The following is a 27,025-nucleotide window of genomic DNA, read 5'->3' on the forward strand; positions in this document are numbered from 1 at the left end:
CAGTGGACTTTGGAGTGTATGGTGTGAATGCCGTTGTGGCATCTGCATGAGGAAGGAGCACTCACCTCCTCTTAGAGTGCCCTCCTGCCCTTTTGAGCATTTCTCATTTCTTTGACATCTGTGTGAATTTGTATTCTCACTTGCACAGTAGGGATCTATGATCAAAAAATAAAGTCTTCCCTGCTAGGGTGAGACCTACACTCTGATATTCCCATTTTTTTCTCTTGAGAGAACTGTAACCTTGGGAATCAAAAGTATTAAGCCAGAAAAAATGTAACAATTTAATTCCAAACCTCTGGTTTTATGGGAAGGAAGGCTAAAGTTCATGTATATACATATATCTAAATAGATAGATAGATGATAGATAGATAGATAGATAGATAGATAGATAGATAGATAAATAGATGATAGATAGATATAGATAGATGGATATATATGAACCTCATATATGTAATTTTGCCCCAAAAGGGAGAAAGACTTAAAAAAAAGGATGTTTGACTCCTACCTCATTCAATGCAGTTTCTGTTCCGTCATGCTGCTGAAATGAAGTTAGTGGTCCAGCCTCTTTCCTGTAGGGACCTAACAGAAAGTAGATAATGCAGTTGTCATCTTCTCATGCAGTTCAGTATACGATTCACGTTGGCATGAAATGGGAACTCAGAACTCACTGAAACATAATGCTTACTCTGGTGAAAGATTCATTAAAACGAACACACTATAAGATGTTGTTATTCACTGCTTTGGAGAACAATGGAACAGAAGCCTGAAAAGGAAAGCTAAGCCCTGGCAACTTTTCTCCCAGGCCGTATCATCACGCATGCCCAGTACTGCTTCTCTAGGCCCAGTAATGGGTCCTGTGGCCTCCGGTTAGAACTCGCGTTGTCCATCACTGCCTCGTGTGCTTTTTCCCCTTTCCTGTCTCTTCCCTCTGAATTGGCATGTTTCTTTGTGATCAATTTCTCCAAGCATTAACACTAAGATTTGCATATTATTTCATAATCTATGATATGATTTTTAACACTACAAACATATAAACCTATTTCAGAGGTGGGTATTATTAGACACATTTTAAAAATAAGAAAACTTTGTTGTTTTTTAAAAACTCCTTTCTCATGCTCTTGACACATATTAATTAAAAGTATTGTGAATAGATAGATGAACTTATAAATGTGCATGTATTATACATATTTTTCCTTTATCCTCTAAGGAAACTCCAAATAATTTTCTGAGATAGAAAATAAAATCTATGGAACACAAGAGAATATAAATAAGAAAAAATAATAATGTAAGAGTGATAAACATAGCATGTGAAACAACATGTAATCAACGTGAAATTATTAAATACTTCTTCTAGAGAGGTAGTCTTATCCAGACCCTCATCATATAACACCCAGACAATTAAAGAACCTTCCTGCCTTTTTAATTTTGGTACTCTCAAATATATCTTTCATGCTATTGTTGAGATGATTTTTCTGACAACTTGCTCTTTCCCTCCTTCATATATTTCAACAGTGTTCAAATATCTGCAAGTGAAAGTCTACTACTAAGACCCTTCATGACCTGGCTGCTACCTAATTATGCACCTATTCCTGTTATATACTCCCCCTAACTTTACCCACCTGGAGACCCTTCTCATTAATGGTATGTTCTGGTAACTGTTTGCAATTTCCCTAAATCCTCCAGGCCTTTGTTTATGTTATATTCTTATTCAACACATAAACTTAACTTTGTCACATAAATACATCTTAAATCTTTAAGATTCTCTCTTATTCCAGGAAGTCTTCCCTGATACCTACTGTGGTAGATGTAATGTGTCAACCCATTGCCCTTTTCAATACTAAAGCACTTTTTCTTCCACCACTAGGAAACGTTGACTGACAGGTTGCAGCTGAAGTCCCCTTTCCAGGCTCTGCTTGTGGTTAAAAAATATTAGCCGAGTGTGGTAGCACATGCCTGTAATCCCAGCTACTTGGGAGGCTGAGGCAGAAGAATTATTTGAACCTGGGAGGTAGAGGTTGCAGTGAGCCAAGATTGTGCCATTACACTCCGGTCAGACCGACTAGAGCAGAAACTCCATCTCAAAAAAAATAAAGAAAGAAAGAAAAGAAAAAAAGGCAAGTCACCCAAGATTGCTCTTTCAAGATAGATTGTATCTAATGACTGGTCAATATAAAAGTATAAAGACTCTCTTGCCCCAGTTTAGGGCGATTCTGAAGAGCCCATCAAGATCTAAAATTCCACTTGAGGTTAGTTGAGGTCTTCACTATGGCTGCCTGTGAGCCCTGCATCTCCCTCTGGCCAGTTCTGCATGCTTCACTCTGCCACAGATCCTGGAAACTCTCCCCTCTAAATCTCCCTACACTGATTTCCCAGATAAATGCATCATCCTCATTCTTAGGCCAGTTTGGATGCTCTGTGTTCCCACTGACCCGTAGCACTCTGGATAACTATCCAGGATCCAAATCCTGTTATAAGTCATTAACAACTGGCTATTAACTATCTCTAAATTGGGGCTCTCTCTCTCTTTCTCTCTCTCTCTCTCTCACTCTCTCTCTCTGTCTCCCCACCACCCGCAACCCCTCTCTCCCTCCCTCTGAGCATGTGTGTGTGTGTGTGTGTGTGTGTGTGTGTGTGTTTTAACCATTTAAATTGTAGAGATCATTTTTGGAAAAATTCAAGATATGTAACTAATCTAGCCAAGTTACTAACTAAAGTGTACTCAAGGCACACATACTATGCACCAAATGTCTTGTTTTCACAGGAGAAAACTGAGGTATAGAACTTTGCACAGAGTCACAGGCACTGATAGGATGAGTAGGAGTCTGATTTGAACCTTGGTCTTGTAACTACCCACCATGTGGTCATCCTCAAATAAAGTGAAGTTCATCAGTTAATTTCCAGAATTCAGTAAACTCAAAACACATATTCTAAGATATAGTATATGTTTCTTCTAACCCTACTTCTCTCTTTAATAATTTGAATGTCTTGGGACACATTGTCTTATCTTTCCAGTTTTCAGTTTTCTATTCTTACAAGTATTTGAAAACATTTTGCAGCTCAAAAATTTTCTAGACTAAAACTACCTTTACATGTGCTTTACTTTCTATTTTTGTGACCTTTAAATTCTTGGATAAAAAATTAAATTTTGATCTCTCTAATAAATACTTGAGAGTTTATTATCAGTTTAGAGGCACAGTGATGTTTTACTTCTCATGAAGCTTTGCTGGTTCCAATAAATAAAACTAAAAAAAGAAATATACAACCACCGCTGCAGCAATAAACACTTTAAAAATATTTAAATAATAACAGATTAATTGTAGGGTTGAGGAGACGCTGTGGTCCACTGGAAGGAGTTCTGGAATAGGAATCAGGATGTGGGGGCTGAGAAGAAATCTGGCTTCCCCACCTGGGAAACTGGCATGGTTGTGTCTGTCACTGTTAGGTCAGGAGAGCCAGAGCCATGATGAGACTTATGGAAATAAGGTTAAAACATATGTTTGAAACCTGGCATGGCAGACAAGCCAGACCTTGCCAAGAAACCAAACACATGCAGCCACCAAAGTGGAACCACAAAAGGGAAGATCTACAGAAATCTGTTGCTTTGCTGTAGCTCCATTACATGTGCTTGTGCAGTCAAGCATCTTGTGGTGGTCTGGAGCTGTTGCCAGCATCAAGAAGCCAAGGTGGATGCTAAGTGGAGAAACGGACAGTGTGGAAGCTGCCAGGCATCTCTGCCTCTGCACTTTACCATATCTGATGATGTACTGAGAGTCAGACCACTGCTTCACTTTCACCTTCCAAATCCCACACAAAATTCCCTTTTAGCCAACCCCAGCTTAGAACCTTATAAGGAAGGCGATTCAGGGAAATGGAGTACCTACATTAACCAAGTTGACAATAACACAATCTAGCTGTAACTGGACAAATCACCTATTACTTTTATGCCTCAGTTTTCTTATCTTTCGGTGAGAACAATATCCTGGAATCAAGAAGAGTATTAAAATGTACTTTGTATTTGGTAAACTTAAATATCATACAAATATGAAGGCCATTTAGACACTGGGTGTAGTGGTTCATGCCTGTAATTCTACTACTTAGGGAGGCCAAGATGGGAGGATTGATTGAGGTCAGGAGTTTGAGACCAGCCTGGTCAACACAGTGAGACCTTTGTTTCTACTAAAAATTAAAAAAATAAAAAATTAGCTGGGTGTGGTGGCACACATCCATTGTCCCAGCTACTTGGGAGGCTGAGGCAGAAGGATTGCTTGAGTCCACGAGATTGAGGATGCTCTGAGCTGTGATTGCACTATTGCATTCAAGCCTGGGTGACAGAGCATGGCCCTGCCTAAAAAATAAATAAATAAAAAGAGAAACAGAAAATGAAAGAAGCAAACAGATTTTTTTTAAGTCATGGTAAAAATATATTATTGAGTCAATAAACAACTTTTAATTATATATTCCGTGTTGAAATCACCACTCTCTTCCGCAAAAAATGTCCTTGGCTGATTGGTAGTTGTTTATTTACCTGGACTCAGGACCCCATCCAGCTTCACTCACTGCATTTGCAGTCATGTCTCATGAATCGCCTTTTACCTGGAATAGTCGACCACTCATCTATCAATTACATTTTTCAAGACTTTGGGTCAACTTTTCTCAGAACACCTCTTTTTGGGTTTATCTGACTATTTCTTCCTGATTAGATTCAGATACAAGCTTTCTTGAGAAGAATATTAAATAAATGATATTGTCTATTTCCCATTCTATCACATCCAAAGACACAGAAGATTAATTTTTTCCATTATCAGTTGGGCTAAGCTTCATCACCTGTTGTTTATTTTTTTCTCTTTTTTTGAATACCTACTCTCCCAAAGAAAATTCTTACAAAGGATCATAATGTATAAAACATAAAGCTGACCTATTTTGAAATGGCTGTGGAAAGGAAGTAAAATGTCCCCTCTTGCTGTTATTGCAAATGCTATGGCATGGTTTAAAAACCATTGTGTCATATTATTATAAATAAAAAAGGATTTACCAACTGGAAATAAATTTCACCATATTATTTTTAAATATAAAAAGAAAACTATATTATACATTTTCAGCCTTAATGTTAAAAGGACACAATTTTGGTGAACGTATTTCATTAGAAAGTCATTTTGCATATGTTTTTTTTTAGATCTAGGGAACAATTTTTCCTTGCAATTCATTATTTTGTTGTCTTTTTATGCTAATAACTTAATTAGTAAATCCTCTATCACAGATGGTGTCACTAACCTCTCTTAAACAATAGAAAATTTGTATTATTTAAGTCTGAATGATAATGTTTAACAGTTTTTTAATGCACATCTTATCATTATACTTTTACTACATAATTTGTAATGCATGTTTTGGAGATATTTATATTTTATTGATTTTATATTATTTATTGAAGATAAATGACATTGTTAGGTTAGAACTGACTAATTTCTGGCTATCATAAGCCTTGTTATGGAAGGTTCCTCATAAAGATTTTTTTTTTTTTATTTTGGAGACAGAGTCTTGCTCTAGCCCCTAGGCTGAAGTGCAGTGGTGCTATCTCTGCTCACTGCAACTTCTGCCTCCTGGTGGGTTCAAGTGATTCTCATGGCTCAGCCTCCCGAGAAGCTGGGATCACAAGCGCCTGCAACCATGCCACGTTAATTTTTGTATTTTTAGTAGAGACAGGGTTTCACCATGTTGGCCAGACAAGATGAGCAGAGTTTTAAACCAAAACTGTGAAGAAAACAACTTGAAAATAATTTGGCCATTAAATATCTTTTTGCACAAGGTTTGTTTTTGGCCAAGATCTTCATTGGGAATTAGTTTGATGTAATTTGTAAAACACTGTATCGGGAATCCAGAGACATGAACTCTAGACTTGGATGTGCAGTTACTTTTCTGAATGAACTTGGACAATTTGCTTCACTTTTCCAAGTCCCAGATCCTCAGAAGGAAAATGAGGAGGTAAGGCCAAAGTTCTTTCCAGTTCCCCTATCCATTTTTTAAAAATTATTAAAGTACTCCCATGTTGTGTATGTATTTCAAGGACAAAACAAATTCATGTGGATTGAAAAGAATTCTCTTGAGACTCTTGTGTAAATTTAAGCCCTGCATTTTTGTAGATATTGCAAAACTTGTTTCCCCCCCACCTTTGTTTTAGTAAAATGCTTCTTATTTCTCTGATCCTCTGGACTACATAGTCCTGGATGGGACCAGTAGCAAATATGATGAAATACTAAGAGGAAAGTGACTTTTTTTACAGCAGTTCCGGATTGATAAAGGTAGGAAAAATCTATAGGAAATCTCCTGGCAGTTTCTATTTCACTGACTTCCTAACATAGACTTTCAAACCCAAGGTTTTAAGGAGTTTTTCTTTCTGTTCAAATAATTTTTCCAACTTGGAAGGCGTATTTCTTTTATGTACACTGTGATTTTTGTTTTGGTTACTTCCTAAAACAGAGTAGGACTTGCTTTAATCATCAAAATTTACATTTAAATTCTCTTGACTGAGATGAAATATTGAAGAGGAAAAGGCTTCCTAGGTCTTCGGAGACATGGCATGGGCACAGTCTTACAGTCACTTTGTACCTTCTTTGGGTCTTTTTTTTTTTTTAAAATGGAGTCTCACTCTATGGCCCAGACTGGAGTGCAATGGTGCGATCATGGTTGACTGCAACCTCTGCCTCCTAGGTTCAAGCGATTCTCCTGCCTCCGCCTCCTGAGTAGCTGGGATTACAGGTGCATGCCACCACACCTAGTTAAATTTTTTTTTGTTTTTTTTTGAATTTTAGTAGAGATAAAATTTCACCATGTTAGTCAGGCTGGTCTCGAACTCCTAACTTTGTGATTCACCCAGTGAGACCTCCCACAGTACTGGACTTACAGGCATTAGCCACTGCACCCGTCCCTACTTTAGGTATTTTAAGTGTCAGGAAAATCTCTTGACTTAAAAATGTATATGAATGTCAGTCTCTAGAGTCTTGGATATTTTTTAAACTGATGAAAATAAATGCCCTCATGCTGTTAAGGTCTAAGGATTCCCAGAGGATTCCTGTCACAGAATGGGTAATGCTTGGACTCAGGCCGCTGCTGTCCTAGAAACTTATAAATTGGCAAAAGTTGCTAGAATCAGCTAGCAAGCACTGCCTCCAAAAATTATCTAAGGAGATGTCCTATGATCCACTGTTCTAGGTTCCCCTACTGCTATTCATTGTCAAAACATGAAGGCTATATAAAATATTTGTTATACATTCATCCTGTGCTATTCCAGGATAAAATGTCCATAGAGATTTCAGTACAGTCGTGTATACATGTGTTCATGCCAGTGCATACCCAAGTGTGATGGGGATGGAGTGGGGTTGGATGGTTGCAGACAGCCAAACAGGCAATTATAATGCCTTGAACACAGTCAGCTCACTTAGACAAATGTGGTGTGACTAAAGAGGCCTAAGCAGTTTTGGAAGGTCGAGAAAGCTTCTAAATAGTGGCCTAAGTGTCATAAATATGGTAAACTGGTATTACTTGGGGAATAGTTCAGAGATGGGGGTAGACAAGGGATTAGCTCAGAAGTGAGACTCAGCATGTCTTGCTAGGAAACTACAAGTGGTTAGGTGTTGCTTAAGCTTAGAACGTAAGGTGGTAATAATCACGAAGCTAAGAGGAAGGAGAGCGAGGTGCATGTGGCAGACTTGGGACAGGTAACTAGCCATGGCCTCTGGGGGAAATTCTTCTGATATGGCTTCTCTCATATCAATTTTTTTCTCATTCAATAATTTGATTACTCTGTTTGGTAAATATGAGCAACAATAATATGCAAGCTACTGTGGATGAAACAAAACCCCACAGAACTCAACCCATATTGTTCAAGAGTTTATTACCTTCACCTCATTGGATTTTCTTGATCCTTTAAATCTCGGCTCAGTCCATAGAACTCTTCTTTCTTGATTGGGTAAGGAGCCTCTTCCATGCCCTCCCACTGTGCTCTGTGCATGTCTTTATCAGAGTCCGTATCACACTGGGTTGTAATTGCTGTTAGACTATAATCTCTAGGAGGACAGAAACCTTTTCACAATGCTCGGCACATGTCTGGAAAAAAGCATTTCCTACTAGGTATACAAAAGACATATTGACAAAGTTTTTTTATATTGAACACAGCTGACTAATATATGGCAATTTTTGATCCAGATGCCAGAAATTCAAAGAGCAACAAGTCAAAAAGCCTGCCCTCAAAGTTTTGTGGTATAAAATGACAGTGTCCATGAAGATTTCTCATTAAGTGCCATGTCTTAAGTTCCCCATATTGTTGCTTAAATGAGATTTGTTTTCTAGAACTACTAACCTCCAGGCTCTTTTACCTTTACCTGCCAATGATATGCAAGAATTTCTATGTTGTTTGATGGCAGGTAGATAAAAAAAACTAATAAAATTGTCCCACAACATACATTGTTCGTTTCTCTTTTAATTGCTACAGTTTTGCTTTTACCTACATAACTTTACTAAAATCACTCTCTTAAAAGTTATTATAGTTTTTTTGAAATCAGCGTCTGCCTTCATTACTTTACGCAGCCAGTCAACCACCATACATTTAGCATGTTACTATTATTTTCCTGGCTCTATGCCAGTTGTTTTCTTTCTTGAATATCCATATAGGCAAGCAGGGTGCCTGTTTAAAGTACAGATTTCTGAGTCTCCCATGAAGAGATTCTTATCCTGGGTTAGGACCTAGATCTCTCAATCCTATCAAGTGCACGAAGGTGATGCTGATGCAGAAATAACTCTTTGGTTACACCAAACAGACACACCATGCCTTCTCTTGTGAGGTTAGTAGTTTAGGAGAAGGAAACAAACGTGGGATGGTCAACTAAAAAGTTTTAGTTTCTGTGTTTTAGCATGTCTGTTTGATTGTTTTGTTTTGTTTTTTGATCAAGGAACCATGGATCTTAAAAAAAGATGATGGAGCCAAGGACTTTCTCCCCAGAATAATGAAGAAACACAAAATTTTGTATAAATTAATGTGTGATTCGACTTTACACTCACTGTCCCTGGGAAAGAACCCTTGGAATTAGGCTATCATTGGGTACTAAAAAAGAAGTGGTCAATTCTGCTGGAGTTGGATAGAGTACATTAGAGGGGACTAAATGGGACTGGGAAAGGCTTCATAGAGGAAATCCTTAGAGATTTGTGAAATGAGTAAGCATTCATGAGGCAAGTATGGTGGTTAATGGCAGAAGAAAGGACTTGAGATTCCAGCCAGAGGAGCAATGTGAACACAAATGCAGAGGTGAGAGAGAGCCTGCCTTATTTAGAGAACAGCAAGTAACTCGTATGTAGGGCTTTACTGTGCTGCAGATAACAGAGGGCTAGAATCCATGATAAGGAGTTTGGACTCTAGCTTATACTGATTGTGGAGACAAATAAGCACACTGATGATTTTGGTCAACAGAAGAATCTGCTAATGCATGCTGAAAGCTTATTTGCAGACCTTATAGCAATACAATGTCCAAGTACAACAAGGGAAAGTATTTCCTCTTTGCAAGAAACCTCAGACAACGCATCTCAATGGTTTTGAATATTTTGCTCACCCTCTCCTCTATCTGCCCAGAGGGAATGCTGGAAAGCAAGTTTCTTACTGCTCTTTAAACAGAAATAAAAAATGAGAACAAATTTACCTCCAGAGTACTTGTTTAGACTGAAAAATCACCAATGTCAATCACAAGTTTTACAAGGTCCTGACTTAATCTTTGGTAACAAAGCAAAACCTATAAACTCTCTGAGATGGCCATTGGCCTGGTCTTTTAGGCACCACTAGAGGGTCGGACAAGAGAGGCACTCACTTGAAGCTGACTATCAGTCACACATGACACCAACGGAATCCAAGTATGTTTAAGGGACTGTGTTTTTAACAGGGGTCTTGGTACCACATAATTCATTTTTGGCACTCAATTTTTTTATGTATTCTTAAAAAGGGAAGGAATACTGGAATAACTACTTATTTTATTTTGAACTGAAAACATCATTATTGCAGCATGTATTTCTGAACTTTGGGAAATGTTTTATTGTCACAGATCTTATATACATATGCATACACATATAAGATATGTACACATAGATACACATACATACAGAATAGAGGGAACTCGCTCAGCATTATCCAAAGGCACACAACAATAACAGTATGTTGGTTTGCTATTTGCTTTGGAGGAAAATTTTATCGTAAGTTTTAAGCATATGCAAGCTTCATGTCTATCACTGCAAAACACCAAGAACTGTATTTTAACAGAGTTTTGAGACAAAAATTACTGCTAACAGTCAAGAGCTTGAGAAGACCTGGGAGGTTAATAAACTCATTTTATCTAAGTTCTTTAAGATATTAATGTTTGTAAGTGAAGGGGAGGCATTAAAATGTATATTTTTTTAAAAATTTAGATGAAAAACCAGAGTACAATTTATACAAGGTGTTATACAACCTAATATCTAAAGCAATCAAATTAGAATGAAAGATTAAGTGAACCTTGACTTTCTAAAGTTTTTTAATATTTGAGGTAAGGTTTTCTGTAGCTTTGGAAATTTATCTTTCTTAATCATAGCACATATTCCCAGGACCATCACTATCTCTAACATTTTTCATCTTTTTTCACACTTTTGTGTACATCTTCCATTACACATATTCCAAAATAAACAGCATGTCTACCTCAGGACGTCTGCAGCTTCTGACGCAAATAAGATATTCAATTCCTTCTTAGCCTAATGATTAAATTATGCACAAATTCTGGTGATTCTCCAATAATCCAATTCCCTGTGAAAACAAATGACACCAATTATGGAAGATTTAATGAGAAAAAGTGCAAATTTCTTTCAGCAAGTAGACGTGAGAATTAAAGGCTAGGTTGGCATGGATGATCTTTCCAGGATTTTTTTTTGCCAGTATCAATCACGAGTAAAGAAAGAAAAGCCAAACAAATATATATTGGATTTAGTCCGTAAAATATTATATAATGGCAAGAAAATTGTAGGGTTCTCAAAAGATTGAAAATTTATTACAAGATAAATATTTGAATGGAAGGATTTTTATTCATACCATCTAGAGTCAAATTAACATAGACCTTAAATAGGTAGTCAGTGAGCAGAACAACTTTTTGGTTTCTGGTCCTTCACATTTAGTACTCTGCTTCCTCTACATAAAATAAGAGAAACTTCCAAAGGATTCCAAAGGATATGGGGCCTCATGGGTTTGAGAAAATCGGCCCTTTTCATCTTTAATTTCTCCAGCTTATTGCCTCCGTGCTGGTCCTCATTAGCTGTATCTCTATCTCATTGTTTTTATCACTCTCAGAACACTTATATATGTCTATCAAGGTCATATATGTTTATACTTGTGTTATTTAGACTTAGTCATTAACAGAATTCATGGTTATTGAGCTACTGTGTATTTTATGGTTATTGCTCAGGGAAGTTTGATTACTTTAATCTGATTTTTTTGCAAATAGTCAAGGACTTTACTCTGCATACAGCAATCTTTTTAAGGGCTTTCCGGGTATCGCCTCCTTTAATTTTCGCAAAATATTGGCAGGACATTACTATTATTAGAGGTATTTTACAGAGGAGGCAACTGAGGATTAGAAAGACTAAGAGTTAGATTGCAAACCCACACAGGTACACTACAAACTCTGTTACATCATACCGTCTCTCCAGACACAGCGTTCATGATGCGGCCTTAACTTTCAGAAGCCAATGGCTTATCTATCTATCCATTTTGTGTGTGTGAAGGAGAAGGAGGAAAAAAGGAAGAGTTTTGGTTAATGGCTTTATTGTTGGTTATTTCTTTCATTCGTACTTATTTTGTACCCAATTCCCTATATCTGCTTGATCTGTATATTTTAATGTTTTTAGATATCTATAAGTTTTTATCACAGCCTTAATTCTTGATTAGTCACACTGTACATTATCAGTTCTTTTCCTACTCACATCCTCTTTTCTTTGGAAACTTCTTTCAAACATTACTTTCCTGGACTATAGATTATTGTCAAACAACTGGATGTCTTTAATATATTCACTCACTTTTTCGTAAGTACATTTATTTGGCTTCATATATTTTTCTAGCATTTTCTCACATTCATTGATAGGTTATTGCAAGTATGTAAAGAATTCCATTCATGCGTGGACAATAGAGTTGTAGAATATATCTCCAGGATGTGAAAAAGTGAGTGCTGACATACATGCTCTGACATCCCTCTTGGCTAATGCTGCCCAGTTCTTTCCATCGAAAGAGGGTAGGATTGGAAAGGTTGGATATGGTAGAGACAGCCCAGAAGCAGCAACTAGGAGTCGCAGCCATGTCAGGAAACTGTCAGATTGAGTCATTGCTACCAGCCTCTGAAAGAAAACCATGAAGGTCATTTTGAATTTCTTAGTAATTGTGAGAAAGATAAACTAGTTCCATATGGTGACAGGGAGAGAGCTCAGAGCCAAAATTAAAATCTGCTCAACTTGTCAGTACCTACGACCTTAAAGTTCAGATATCTGAGAGTCTGTCCACTGTTTAAAAGGGCTGAGGCCAAACTTCAGTTTGTCAAACAAACAACTCCCACTCCTCTCGATCATGAAAGAGACGCTTGGTCCCCTGAGTACAGTGAAGATGCAAAAATGTGAAGAGAGTGAGCCTCTTAAGGAGACAAAATTAGTAAGAAACTGGATTCATGAGATTGGGCTGCCCATTTTAAAGACAAGAAAGTTCTAGACTCTCTTGGATATTTTGAAGCCTGTTTCCATAATAGAACTCACTGTTGTCCTATATTCACTAGGAAATGTGATAATGTAGTCTTTTGAATTACTGAAATTTCTAAAAGTGATTGAAAAGGAGTAACTATATTTTATCAAAGATGACTAGAGAATCATGACGAATTTTAATAGACATCCGTTTTCCTGTAAGATGCACGTTAAAAAAATAAAAGTGCTGACATTCTTTATAGACATCCATCTGAAGGGACTCCTATATTCCTTTCTTTATTAGGAGAAAATACACAGACAAGAATAAATGCCATAAATCTATTTTGTGGCTGCTTTTTTGGTCTCATCAAATTATATTCTCCGGAGTTTTTTGTTTTCTTTTGTTTTTCCCAGCTTCCTTATGTCTGTCCCTAACATTATTTTCTGGAGGAACATTTTGTTTTATCTTCTAACATATCATCCTTCATGCAGGCCATGTCTACACTGGCTGAATGCAGAAATGAATAACCAGATGCCTGTGGTGTTATTTCGGGAGATGTATCCTCACTAACGTTTTATGCTTTCAGTTTGCTCTCACTGTAGTCAGATGCAAAGACATCCCGTATATTGATTTTTCTTTCATAAAGTGAAAGTCTATTTGGAACAACTATTAGCTGCATAGAGAAAGCCATGGATAGTTAATGGCACATAAGGACTTTACATATTAGCTAGAACCACTGTTGAAAAGTACTGTCTAAATGTTCTGTTTGAGCCTCAACTCAAATAAGTTTTTAAAATCTGATTACAGCAATACTTGGTATCAATGAATGACTGGTCCTTAATTTCCATGTATCAAATAACCAGCTGTGGTTGTTGGCTTTGGGCCAAAAATTGGGACTCTGAGCTAGTTAAAGAGCTGCTAAGAAAGACTGAGCCCCTGTACTGTGCAGCGGACCTATCCTGGACTGCATAGTTTCTCCCAGAAGTCATTCTGGGATTCCACAGAAACACAGTTGTCCTCATTTGCAAAGTTTTAAAAATAGTGTTTAGAAGAAATGAGTTTTATGAAATTTCATCTTTATCTCCCATTGCAGGAGATTGTGTGTCTCTTCCTTAGAAGAGCATAAACCACTCCTCTGTGACATGCTAAGGATAGACATGGGGGAATGAATGCTACTTTATGTAAATTACAGGTGCTACTCAGTCTCGTACAGTGAAACATCCATTATTCCTCAAAGTATCAGTTTCTTCTACTAGTACATCATTTCAACCAATATATATCACTGTTTATATTGCACATCTTGGGACTTCTCTCCATTTCTGCTTTATGTTTTAATGTGTAATCTGGGCAGGACCTTAAGGAATTATGATCACACCTTATTATAATATTTATTTTTTTAAAAAAACCATAATTTTAGCTGAAACATTTACCTTAAGCATATTTTTATTTTGAATTTGCTTTCAAATTATTTTTGGTTGGCTATTCATACAATACAAATAAATCATTCAATAAAATGTAAGGAATAATATAATTAAGACACAGTCTTCTCTCCCTTATTCTATCTACATAATGCCTTGCTCATGTTTTTATATCCTGAAGTTTCTGAGAAAATAAGAACAAAAACAAAACTGGAAAAATGAAAAAGGATGTGAGAGAGTGTGTATACACACACACACACACCTGCATACCTATTTTTTAATTATTTGAGTTGGGTGGGCAATGAAGTGGGTACCGAGGTAGATATATTGAGCAGCTAACTAAATGAGATCCAAAGCTATCTTTCTGAAAACTAGATTTTGATATTAGAATTATTTATATTTGAGTTTGCTTTTGCTTGATATCTTGAGCTTACCAAAAATTAATTACTTAACACACCTGTCATCTATCTATTCAATGAACATTGAGGCCTTTCTCTATCTCAGAGACTGTTCAAGATTTCAAGATTCTGATGATTCAAAGATGAGTAAGACATAGTTTATGCCTCAGGGAGCTCACAGTTTATTATGGGAAACAGATAAGTGAAAAGACAATTAAAAGACAACAAGTAAGTATCATCATAAACATGCTGATTTGATGCTCTTTGAGGTTATACCTGAAATAAATCTTAAAGGATGGATAGGAATTCAGAAGCTGTTCGAACCCGGAGAATACATTCTAGAAGGAAAGGATGGTACTTGCAAATGTATGGAGAAATAGGAGTGGGTTGCTTAGAGGGAATAAGTGAGTGGGTAAGGCTGGAGCACTATGTGTATGTGCAGAAAATAACAAGAGATGGGAGGGCTGTGGTGGGTGAAGCATGTGAAAAAGTAGACAGTAGACAAGCATTAGACTTCAAAGGCCTTGCTAACCACAGTAAGGAACTTGGGACTTGATCCTTTGAATTTTGGGGTAACAACTGAGTGACTTTAACCAGGGTAGAGGAAAGATTAGATGCATGTTTTTGAATAAGCTGCATGGATTTCATGGGGAAGAGAAAGAAAAAAATGAAATTCAAAGCAATGAGACTAGTTGTAAGTCTTCTTTGATAATCCAGAGAAGAGCTGCCAAGACTAGAAACAGACCTCCAAGTCTTAAATAGATCTGGAAAAATGTTTCTTTACTCATGGAGCCTAACATCGCATTGACGACATTCACATGGGGAAAGCTCAGGAAAAATGTGTTTTTTATTGTAATCCTAACACCTATACCACCACACATATATAGAGATACCTGAAGGCAGCCTTCAATCTTGTGACAATTGATGATATACACATATAATAGCTTCCAAATGATATTAGAGAAGAAAATGTAATGGCATGAAAAAGTAGTCATGATATTATGTTTGAAAATTATCTCAATGGAAACATAAAGCATAATTCTATTTCCATTTGTATTTCCACATGAGAAGAGATTGTTTTTCAATGATACCTCTAAAGAGAGAGATGAAATGGGGCTGTGGGGAAAACCTTTACTTACAGGGTTCAAAAATTTTATAAGAATGTTCAGATATGCATATATTTAAAAATAAATAATATTTTATATTTGGAGGGGAAAAACAAGGAGAAGACTAAAAATCTACATGACAAGAGTAGTTATACTCATTGATAAGATATGGGTTGATTTTTATTTCTTCTTTTTGCTTTTCTTTTCTTCTCAAATTTATAACTGTGCATTTGTATTTCCTTGATTATACAAATAAATAATTGTAAATTATGAAACTTAGATTGTAACTCTTTGTGAAAGGATAAAAGTATAAACTATGTAATTAAGCACATAGCAGTCTCTCATTTAGAATTAAACATTTGTGCTGAGTTCCCTGCAAAAGAAACGATAGAAAATAATTGCCTCCTGGAAAGTCTGTCTTCATTAGTGAGCTTCAAGCTGCTGCAGAGAAAATGGTATTGACTTACCATAAGAAGTAAGGCCATTACAAATCACCGAGAAACAAAAAAATCAGAGTTAAAATTGCCATTGCTCATTCAAGAGCACCCATGGGCTCCACTCTCCCAGTTCCGGTAGAGCAGATTTCAGTTTAGGAGAGACGCATCTACTTAATTTTGGAATCATTCACTTATTCTCTCAATTCTGATTCTAGTCTTCACCAAACAACTAACTTTCTGATTATAATTTGGCTTTCGATGTGAAATTCTCTCTAAGAAGAGCACGAGACTGGGTCCCCACCATCCTCTTACTTTGACTACAAATGGAGGCCTGACAAAAGTCTCTGTTAGTTTTGCCAGTGTGTGTCTATCTTTGGGAGACTGCGGACCTCCAAAAGAGTGATCAAACTGAAACTTCCGGCCAGCCCTGTAAGGTGGTGCATTCACCCAGGTACATGTCCCAACACTCCCCGCCGTGACCTGTCACCTTACTTTCCCCTGGTGAAACCTCCCTCCACTTGAGCTGACTGCAGCCTCAAATGTGAATTGACAGTTAAAAAATTCTACAAAATTTTCTCCCATTCTGTAGGTTGCCTCTTAACTCTGATGATAGTTTATTTCGCTGTGCAGAAGCTCTTTAGTTTAATTAGATCCCATTTGTCTATTTTAGCTTTTGTTGCCATTGCTTTTGGTGTTTTAGTCATGAAGTCTTTAACCACCATGACACATGTATACCTATGTAACAAACCTGGACATTCTGCACATGTATCCCAGAACTTAAAGCACAATTTTTTAAAAAAACTATAATTTCTCATCACCAATGACTTGTAGCCTACCTCTCAGAGTTTTAAAATATAAGCTTTTATATGATAATTCAACATTAGAAGAGTATTTGTACAACTGTGAACCAGAAGCTCCATTAGTTATTGAAACTAACAAAAGCTGTCTGAGGTTTAATTGTATAGTTTGCTCTGGCTCAAAATCTCTGCAGAATATTTGTAAAGTATTGCACAAAGATGCATTAATATTGTTATTTGCTAAAAATAATATCAAACACCACAAACAATAGGATATATACATATACCTAGATGAAAGCACAGGTTAAAATATATCTCTAATTACGAATTGATCTTTATTATTCTATTTCAAAATAATGTAATGTTTTTCTCACAGCTAGTCGAGGTTTGAGAAGTGTCTCACTCATACAGAGATATGAATCACCCATTAACTATACTGTGGGTGGATAGGATTCATAAATAAGACCCAGGCATAGAGATAGTGACCTATATGGATTTGAATATAGGTCAGTACCTGTATATGGTATGACCTATATGGATTTGAATATTACTACATGATTCTAATCAAAACATTGTGCTGATATGGAGGAGCAGTGTTAGGTAGAGTTACAGAGCGAGGGGCTGGAGTCTTAGCCAGAGAACACCTTGAGCATCAAGCTGTCAATGCCAACAAGTTCAGTTTAGCTACTCCAAGCCCTGAGGAGCCACTGAAGGACTTGAGCAAGTTCACATTTGTTCTAAGCACTACATTGACCAGAAAGATATGAAAGCAGCATATAAGATCAATAGGAAATGAGCAGACATCAGCTAGGGCACTGTATTTGGCAACCATTGTGATCTGTCCACTAGTTCTTAGATTCTAGGACAATACTTGACAAAATGTCCTCTTTGGACAGCCTGCAAAGAGAAATCTGAGATGCTAATTCAAAACAAACATTGCTGGGATTAGTAAATAAACTTTTTAAGCTAAAGATTAGATGATTTGTTGCATGCACAACTATTAGAGAGCCACTGATCTCGGTTAATGCAAGTTTTATGTAAGAAATGTTTCTAGATAGTAAGATAGGTTCTTCCAAGAATGCCATATTAAACAGATGGAATTTTGAACTTGATATTTCTAAAATATAAGCCCCTCAAACACATGGATTTTTCTTTTGTTTTCTGATATGTCTTAAGTGCTTAAATCAATAACTGGAATGTAGTTTGTGCTCAGCAAACATTTGTCCAGGGAACGCATAATGATTCAACGCTTGGGTTCTAGACTCAAACAAGCTAAATTCCAGCTTACATAGGTTCTCTAAACCTTGGTGTACAAATTGGGGATATTAATGTCCACATCACAGATTTAATATAAAAATTTAATCAAACAACCAATGGAAATCATTTAGCATAGTGCCTAGCACAGAGCTAGTCCTCGGTCGTTGCTATTAATAATAATAATAATAATGATTAGCACATCTGCAGTATTAGATATTAATGGATTAAGGGAGTGACATACTTAATTGAAAGTCATTTATGTTTAGAAGTTAACACCTGTGTTAATAAAATCAACCCAGGTTTTTGTGTTTTCTTGATCCTGCATTATCAGAGAACCATGTGAGTTTGAGCATGCATAATGAAATGAACTATTTTCTTCCTTTGTTCTTTTGGTTCAGATAGTTTGAGTGTTACCATGGTTTGTTGGAAGGGTTGAGTTCAAAGAAAGAAGAAAATGATGAAAAAGGCAAGCATTCAACAAGTTGGTCTTCTGGGTTCTGTTATTCTGTCGAATGGCTTATCTTTCTTTTTTTTTCTTTTTGACTTCAGGTTGTATTTAAAAGGTCACACTGGGACAGCAGGAAAACAGAGCAGCCTGACCTTAAACGGTGCTAATTTCAGCACTAAAGATGCTGATAATGACAACTGTATGTGCAAATGTGCCCTCATGTTAACAGGAGGTAAGTCCTATGGGGCCATTCTCTAAGCTATGTTTCATTGGTTTGGGGCTTAGGGTTTTTTATCTATGAGAAAGGAGTATGATCTTATGGTCAGGAAACTTAAGAGCAAGTCCCTAGAGATCATTTTGTTCTGCCCATGAATTTACCCTGCGTTCTTGTGTAAGACATTGCTGGCATATTTAGAGGTTTGTGTCCTCCCCCAATATCAATAGTGAAAATGTGCTAAGCTTAGTGCCGAATACAATTTTTAGTTTCTTAAGTCCCAGATATTCTAATTTCTAAATAAACATCTTGATACCCTTTGTGAAATGAATAATAATTTGGGAACTCAGCATATACAGCAATTACTTCTTACAAAATGCTTTGCAATTGTGTGGTAAGTTAATTGATCATTTTGTTGCAATGAGGTAAGAAAAATAAGGAGGTATATAGTTAACCAAAAGTAACGCAGTTCAGAACATCTATGCCAGAGTTTTGCATTATGTAATATTGATCATTGCAAGATATTTTAGCTAGTATAGGGGATATCATTAAATAATGTTGTATCATAGAGTAAGAAAGTTAATCCTTTCGTACATTTTCAATATTTTCCCAGCCTTCTGATTGCCCCACAGAAAAATTCTCAATTTGGTGCTATCCTATCTGTAATACTCCTTCAGCGTTTACCAAGGACGCTTCCTGGCAAAGAAAAGACCCTATCCTTGGTCTCAGAACCTTGGTGAGGCAGTGATACATACCTAAAATTAAATAATGTTATTTCGTTGTAATTTTATGAGTTTCCTTCCTTCCTTCCTTCCTTCCTTCCTTCCTTCCTTCCTTCCTTCCTTCCTTCCTTCCTTCCTTCCTTCCTTCCTTCCTTCCTTCCTTCCTTCCTTCTTTCTGTCTTTTTTGAGACAGAGCTATGCTCTTGTTGCCCAGGCTGGAGTGCAATGCTGCTGTCTTGGCTTACTGCAGTCCCCACCTCCCAGGTTCAAGCAATTCTCCTACCTCAGCCTCCTGAGTAGCCAGGATTACAGATGTTCACCACCAGGGCCAGCTAATTTTTGTATTTTTAGTAAAGACAGGGTTTCACCATGTTGGCCAGCCTGATCTTGAACTCCTGATCTCAGATGATCGCCCCACCTTGGCCTCATAAAGTGCTGGGATTACAGATGTGAGCCACAAGTGGTACTGGTTCCCTCTTAAAGGAATGACATAAACTTGCGTTTTGGAATACATTCACAATATTCTGTATAATAAATAATTGATTTAAGGAAAAAATAGTTACATATTAATAAAAGTTATAAGTGAATATGGTGAAACTGTGAAGTTGATATGACTGACTGAAGTTGGGGAAACCCTAAGATAAAACCCAATGGCAAATGATATCGCTCAAGATTTTTATAGGCTCTGGCAACAAAGGAGTTGGCATCAAACAAAATTGTAAAATATATATCTATTTCAATGTTTCCTCTCTCAGAATTTTAGTGTTGCTTCTCTCTCTTACTATAATAACAATCACTCCCATCTTCAATTGTTCTATGTTCTGTCTTACTCTATAACAAAACATGTTTTTATATTAGTAAGAAAAAAATTGTTCAAATCCAATATTTACCTTTCCCAAACACTGCATTACTACTGTGATCATAACATTTATATGTTACTGCACCCGTTGTAGTATCTTGAACTTCAGATCCACTCTGTGAGATAGCAGGGAGAGAAACTCATCTCTATATTGCACATGAGGAAAATGAACATCAGTTAATCCCAAACATCATTTCATCCCAAACATCTAGCAAAGCTGATTGTGACAGATAGAAACTCACTAGAAAATGTAGTACATGAATGAGTGAATTATTAGTGTACATGAGTGCGTTTAGTATGTGAATAACCATCTTGTAAATCTTGAAATCACTTTCAAATTTTAAAACCAATGAAATAAATCATTAGGTTGACATTATTTTCATCAACTAATAGAGCATGGAAAAGTATGGAGTGAAGGTTTTGGATAAATGTTTTTCTCTTCCTCCCTACACCCAACCCCCCCATTACTACTATCTCCAGATCACAGCCCATTGACCCCCATCCATGCCACCTATGTTGACATCTTTTCAATATGATACCAGTCCCAACATTATCAAGAGTAACCTATTGTGATTCCACCGCTATCATATTCTTTTCCTTGAGCTTCGAACATGTCCTTTTGGTATCACATTTAACATCATTAAACAGAAAAAGGCTATTATATGTAATTTTATGACTCCTCCCTCAGCTCTCACCCCCCAGAATAGTTGCTACAAAACTAAGATTTTTTTAAAAAATAGTACACAAAAGGTAGGTCTTGAACTTTTTCCTGAAGGAGAATTTTTCTTTTCATTACTTTCCTGATCTCATAAATGAAATTGTGAGCAACTCTATACAAAGACAAAGGGACTTTGATTTTTCAGTTTACTGACCATTTTCATATTGAAATATGTTTTATTTTATCCATGTCTATTTTTACAGATATTTTTACTACCAAATAAATACATGAAAAATCAACAGTAAAATCTTTCCAATGTGTCCCTAGAAGAACATTCCAATATGCTCATATTTCTGTCTTAATAATGAGAATATGGAGTGGAGTAAAGAGGAGAACACACATCTTGGTTGTCAATGAGAAAACTTCACTACTTAGATTTATGATTTTATTTCTGCTTTAAATGATTGAACTTTGTCATGTGCTTTCATCCATAATCATTCTTGGACCCAATTCCTACTCACCAATAAACACATATGTTTGGGAGAGAATATTTCCACTTATTGCTTGGACTGGAATAGTCTAAGTAAATGTGTTTTTGTAATAAACTCCATTACCCTATCAAATATCCTTTTGAAAGAATCCAGGTCTTGCAAAGCTATTTATTATGGAAAGCTAAAATGTGGAATTTAGGTAGCTAAGAACTGGCGAACATAAGGATGAATGTCATTGACAGTCCAGGTAACTGGAGTATTGCCTGGAACTGAGGTCCTACTTAGCTGCTTCCCACCACTACTACTTATTTTCTGTTAAAGTTTCCCTTAGAGTCATTTTCCTCATCTAATGGTTTTTCCTTTCTTTTTTTTTCTAAACTTAGTATTTGAGCTTGTTAGCCTCTCTTAAGCAGTGAGACTTCATATTCTTTGGAGCTAGTAACTCATAAATCTTTGTCATTATCAATTACAGCTTTGTTTTATCTTGTTTATTTATATATTTTTCCTTTGTTTCTTCTAAAAGGAATTAATAGTAAAATAAGATTTATTGCCCATGAACTGTCCTAGATAGTTTTTTTCAGTACATAGAGGGATTTCAGTTGGAGAATCTGGTATTGTTACACTCTTCTGTTAAAGACCGAATGACAGGAAATAGGCTTAATTGAAAGCAGAAGGTATTTCAGCTAGATACCAGGTAGGACTTGATCCCTGTTCTCCTTTTTCTTCCTTCCTTCTTTCTTAACTTCCTTCTATCAATTTAAGATATTTTTAATGAGTACCTATTAAGGGGGTTCACTACTGTTAAATAAATGAGCAAGACAGGCTAGAGCATAAGTTTCATTACAAATTTAAAACAAATAGTTTTATCTACTATTTAACATTAAGAAAATGAAAATGTACTCTCATTGAATGCATATTTTTGGTACACATTTATTGTATGAGGAGATAAATATGCAAAAACCTCTGATTCCAAAATTTTAAAAAATGACAATTTTTTTTGCTAGATTGTCACACTCAAAACAAACTTACCCTCAGCTAAAAATATCTTCTTTGGTGCTAAATTAGGAGTTTTCCATATCAGCATTTCTAAAAGTTTGCTTAAGCTACAGTAAACTAAAATTATTAAAATTATAATTAAAGAAGTATTTCTAACAGTCTGTCATAAATTATAATTATTAACGGTTGCCAACAACAAAAAACAAATATGTTACTGTTTTACATTCCTTACTTTACTTTCAATGTAATTTCCTTATTTAGTACATAATATATAAGCTATGTAAAAATGTGACCTAACCTTCTTTAGAAAGAATCTATTGAAGCAGAAACTCTGATTTCTTTTCCCAAGGCATAAACCATGTCAACTGATAAACAGGACTTTCTAAAGCTAACAAAAGGTATTTTTCAGTTCAGTCCTTAAAAAGAGGATAAAGCCATACACATAAATTTCTTAGTAAGTCCTAGAACTTTCCAGATGATAACAGCAGAGAGTTGATAAATGCCTACTATATAATCTTAAAGAAGACAAATAAAATGATAAAAGTTAGCATGCTGTTATTTCAACTGGTATATGATGTCACAGTGATAAGATCTTTGGGAAAATATAATTGTATTAGCATTTTCGAGAACCCAAGAAGGACATGCTAAGCATAATCAGATAACTAAAATTATCTAAGTTTCAAGGTAAAAATATTGAGAGAAAAGAAATGGCTAATGTAAGATTGACTATAGAAATCTATATTGCATTCTTTTATTTCAACCCAATTTCTATATTTAGTACATAAAATGTAAGCCTATTCTACACAAATATAAGTTCTGTGAATATAGGGATTTTGTGCTCTCCATTACTGTATCACCAGTGGCTGCCATAGTGTGTGGCATATAGTATAGGTTCAATAAATATTGGTTTAATGAGTAAATATGTTAGCAGAGACTCTGAAAGGACATTGCAAAATTATAAATGATTCTGGTGAAAAGACATAAGGTAAATGAATGTTAGTATAAATGTGACTCTTGCATGAACTTAGATTTAAAATGCACAATTCATACATGTATTTGTATGCACAAACATTGAACAAAGAGGTGACTACAAAGGATTGAAAGTAACTTTTAGGGATTCCCTAAAAGACTAAACCCCAAAAGACTAAACTGCAGAATTGTAAAAATTTGTGTTAGATTCCTGAATTTCAAATAAATTTGAGCTTTCTAAAATGCAAAGTTTAAGGTTATATTCCTATTTTCTGGGGCAAGGTTTTATTTATTAGAAAAAGAGCAAAGAGTATCAGAAAATGTCTCTTATAAGTTTGGAGAAAGGTGAATCAACCGATGGACCTCTTGCGCAAAGCTACAACCAAATTTTAATAATTGACGGTGAATGAGAAATAACCAATTAATTCTGTATTGTACGCAGTAAAAATATTTAAAAATTTATTGAGCTCTTTCTGACAGATATGTTTGTATTATCCTAAATAATTTATATTTAGTAACTCATAAAGCTTCCAACAACTCTTGAAAATAGAGATCACAATAATACTTTGGCAAGAACTGAGATATAGAAAAGTTAGATAGTTTTTCCATAGGTCACAGAATTTTGCCAGAAGTAGAATTTAAATGCAGGTACTCAATCTCCAGAGGCCTTTGTTCTATCTACTCTGTCTACTGCCTCCATGAAAAGGAATGGCATTCAAAGAGAATGACAGAGCTCCATTGTACTGTTGGCAGCATCTTTTCTCAAGCATTTCCTCACTTAAACATGCAAAATGAAGTATGAGGAAGAAGAGAGACAGTAAAAGAATACCTAGAAGTTTTAAATGAGTTCAATATTCCTAGCCAGGATAAACAACTTTTCATCTTTAGAACAAAAAGAAGAGAAAGGAAAAACTAAAGTCCTTGGCCTGAAGGGGGTATAGTACGACATGACAGAAGGAATGAGATGACAGAAGGAATGCAGACATCTAGCAAGGTCCTTTGCCTCCTGCATACAAGACCCATGCAGCTGCTTTTGGAGGCTGGCTTTGGGTAGGATCAGCTTTGTACCATAAACTCACAAAAGAGATTTTTCCATTATGATCCCATTGATGACACCAGTCAATTTAGTTTAAACTTATCCTTAGTGATGAAAGACTAAAATCTTAATTTCTGTGCAAGCTCTTTTGCATATTGCTGATTAGAATGCATGTATTGAAATGAACAAAAGAAATCTACAAAAACAGGTATACCTTTTCATTTTGCTGTACGTTTTACCATAGAAAAGAAGTGTTGAGAGATGTTTTGTTTAGAATTAGAAGAATGTAACAGTTAGGTTTCCTGATGTTCAAATAAAGCTGAACTTCCTGAGTACAAAGTCGAGAATCAAATTCCTATTTTCTGGGCAAAGTTTCATTTATTAGTGACAAAATGTTAATTTTCTGCTTCAAGGATAAAAGACACAAATGAGTTTTAAAGGCCTGGGATAGTTACTACAAAACTAAATTTTAATGAGTTAAGTATAAATGAATTGGAAACGTGAATCTCAGATTTCTTATTAAAATATACATGAGGTTACAAGTTATGAAGAAAAATGCTTGGCAAAGTACATCTCAGCAGTTGCCAACCCTAAAACATTTGAGGCTGGGTGCGGTGGCTCACGCCTGTAATTCCAGCACTTTGGGAGGCAGAGGTGAATTGATCACCTGAGGTCAGGAGTTTGAGACCAGCCTGGTCAATATGGAGAAACCCTGTTTCTACTGAAAAAAAGAATATGTAAAAAAAAGAAAAAAGAATACAAAAATTAGCCGGGTGTGTGGTGGTGGATGCCTGTAGTCCCAGGTACTCAGGAGGCTGAGGCAGGAGAAATGCTTGAACCCAGGAGGCGGAGGTTGCAGTGAGCTGATATGATAATGCACCACTGCACTCCAGCCTAGGTGACAGAGTGAGACTCCATCTCAACAACAACAACAACAACCATTTGAGACATTTTATCAGTTGTCCCAACAGCAGCTGGTAACTGTTTTTGTTATCCATTGTTTGCATCACTGAGTTCTTTTAGGCGTGAAGTGCCTTCCCTAGATGAATTGCTTTAGGATATTTCTTATTTGTTAATCCCAAGCATATGCAAAATACAAAGTTTATATTTTCCCCAGGATTTCACAGGATATATAATTCAGCTCTTTAGTATCTTATCAGAGAGGAGCTGCAAACTCAGGAATACTCTTATATATATTCTCAGAACATCTACATTCCATGCAGATTTGCCATATGTACTAAGTATCTATGATCACCTATAAATACAAGGAATGTATGAGTAATGAAGAGTCTGTTATACTTTTGCCTGCATTGAAAAATGCTTAAACCACATATTTTCAGGATTTGTGTTTAAAAGACTTGCCTACGTGTAATTTTAAAAAATAAAGGTAGAAAGTGGACAAACTATTTGAAATATTTGATATGAAAAGGTTATTTAGTTTGGTTTATTGTAAGAATCAGAGAAAACAGAATCCTACATAGAAATAATTACTTCTGCTACCTTGAAGTTTAGGATATTTTTATAATAAAACTGAAATTGTCATGAGAAATAATTGCTATTTTATTTTATTTTATCTTAATTCATTATCTTTATTATCAGTTGTTCTCTGACAGATCACAGAATTCATGACCGCTAGTATTAAGATAAAGCGTTAATTGAATGTTTCAAGTTCCTTGATTTGTCATGAAATCAAACTGAAACATTAAAAAAAATTAGAAACTTAAATGCCAAGTTTTTATAACATGACCATTGTACAACTGTACTTATTTGAGTCTAAATTATTTTGTATTTCTCTAATAAACCCCACCAAGCAAATAAGAAAATATATTGGCACTGATGACCTTGTCTTCATTATCAAATTGTTATGATGCTACACAAGGTCTTGTCCCTTTGTTTCCTGCCCTAAACATTCTGCACCGTTTACTAGATAACTTACAGCAAGCACTTAAGTAGGCTTTTGCAGACTATAATAGTGCATTATCTTATTTTATCCTTAAAATTGTGCTGTGAAAATGGTGGGTCAGCTCTTATAATCTAGGTATTATGAATGTGACCTTAAAAAGTTCCTGAAACTCCGGGAGCATTACTATCTTCATTGTGGTACTTGCCATTTCACTTAAGGCTGCTTGCGGGATAAAATGAGAAAATGCACATAAATATCTTCATATGAATGATTCAATAAATATCAAATACTATTGGTACTATTGCATAGGGTCTCTTGGTAGGATCGCTTGGTTATTAATAGATGAAGTAGGCAGGAAAAGTTTGGGTCTTCTAACTTCTGCTCTGGCACTCTCCAGGGTCCCATTGCTCAAAACAAAATGTCTAAAGGTGTAGTTGAAACCTTTATGTTCTGCCTCCTGTTTATTTTTTAGCCCAATATTCTCCAACCCATTAGCACACTGGCACTCTATCGAAACCAAGCTGCCTGGCAGACGCTCTCCTGCTCTTCCAGAGTACAGACTGTGTAGAAGCTCTTTCCATCCAATGAACTCATA

General features: G+C 35.9%; 1 protein-coding gene across 4 annotated transcripts in view; it reads left to right on the forward strand.

Moving 5' to 3' along the window:
- The window catches only part of ANGPT1 (angiopoietin 1), a 258,112-nt gene that overhangs the window by 225,290 nt on the left and 5,797 nt on the right, over nucleotides 1–27,025 (forward strand). For all 4 annotated transcript variants that reach the window (XM_002759302.6, XM_008983362.5, XM_054246328.2 and 1 more), the window contains exon 8: nucleotides 18,684–18,814. In XM_002759302.6, coding sequence (XP_002759348.1) covers nucleotides 18,684–18,814 — 131 coding nt within the window. The remainder of the gene's footprint in view (nucleotides 1–18,683; nucleotides 18,815–27,025) is intronic.

Source organism: Callithrix jacchus, chromosome 16 (assembly GCF_049354715.1).
Source record: "Callithrix jacchus isolate 240 chromosome 16, calJac240_pri, whole genome shotgun sequence".
Lineage (NCBI taxonomy): Eukaryota > Metazoa > Chordata > Mammalia > Primates > Cebidae > Callithrix > Callithrix jacchus.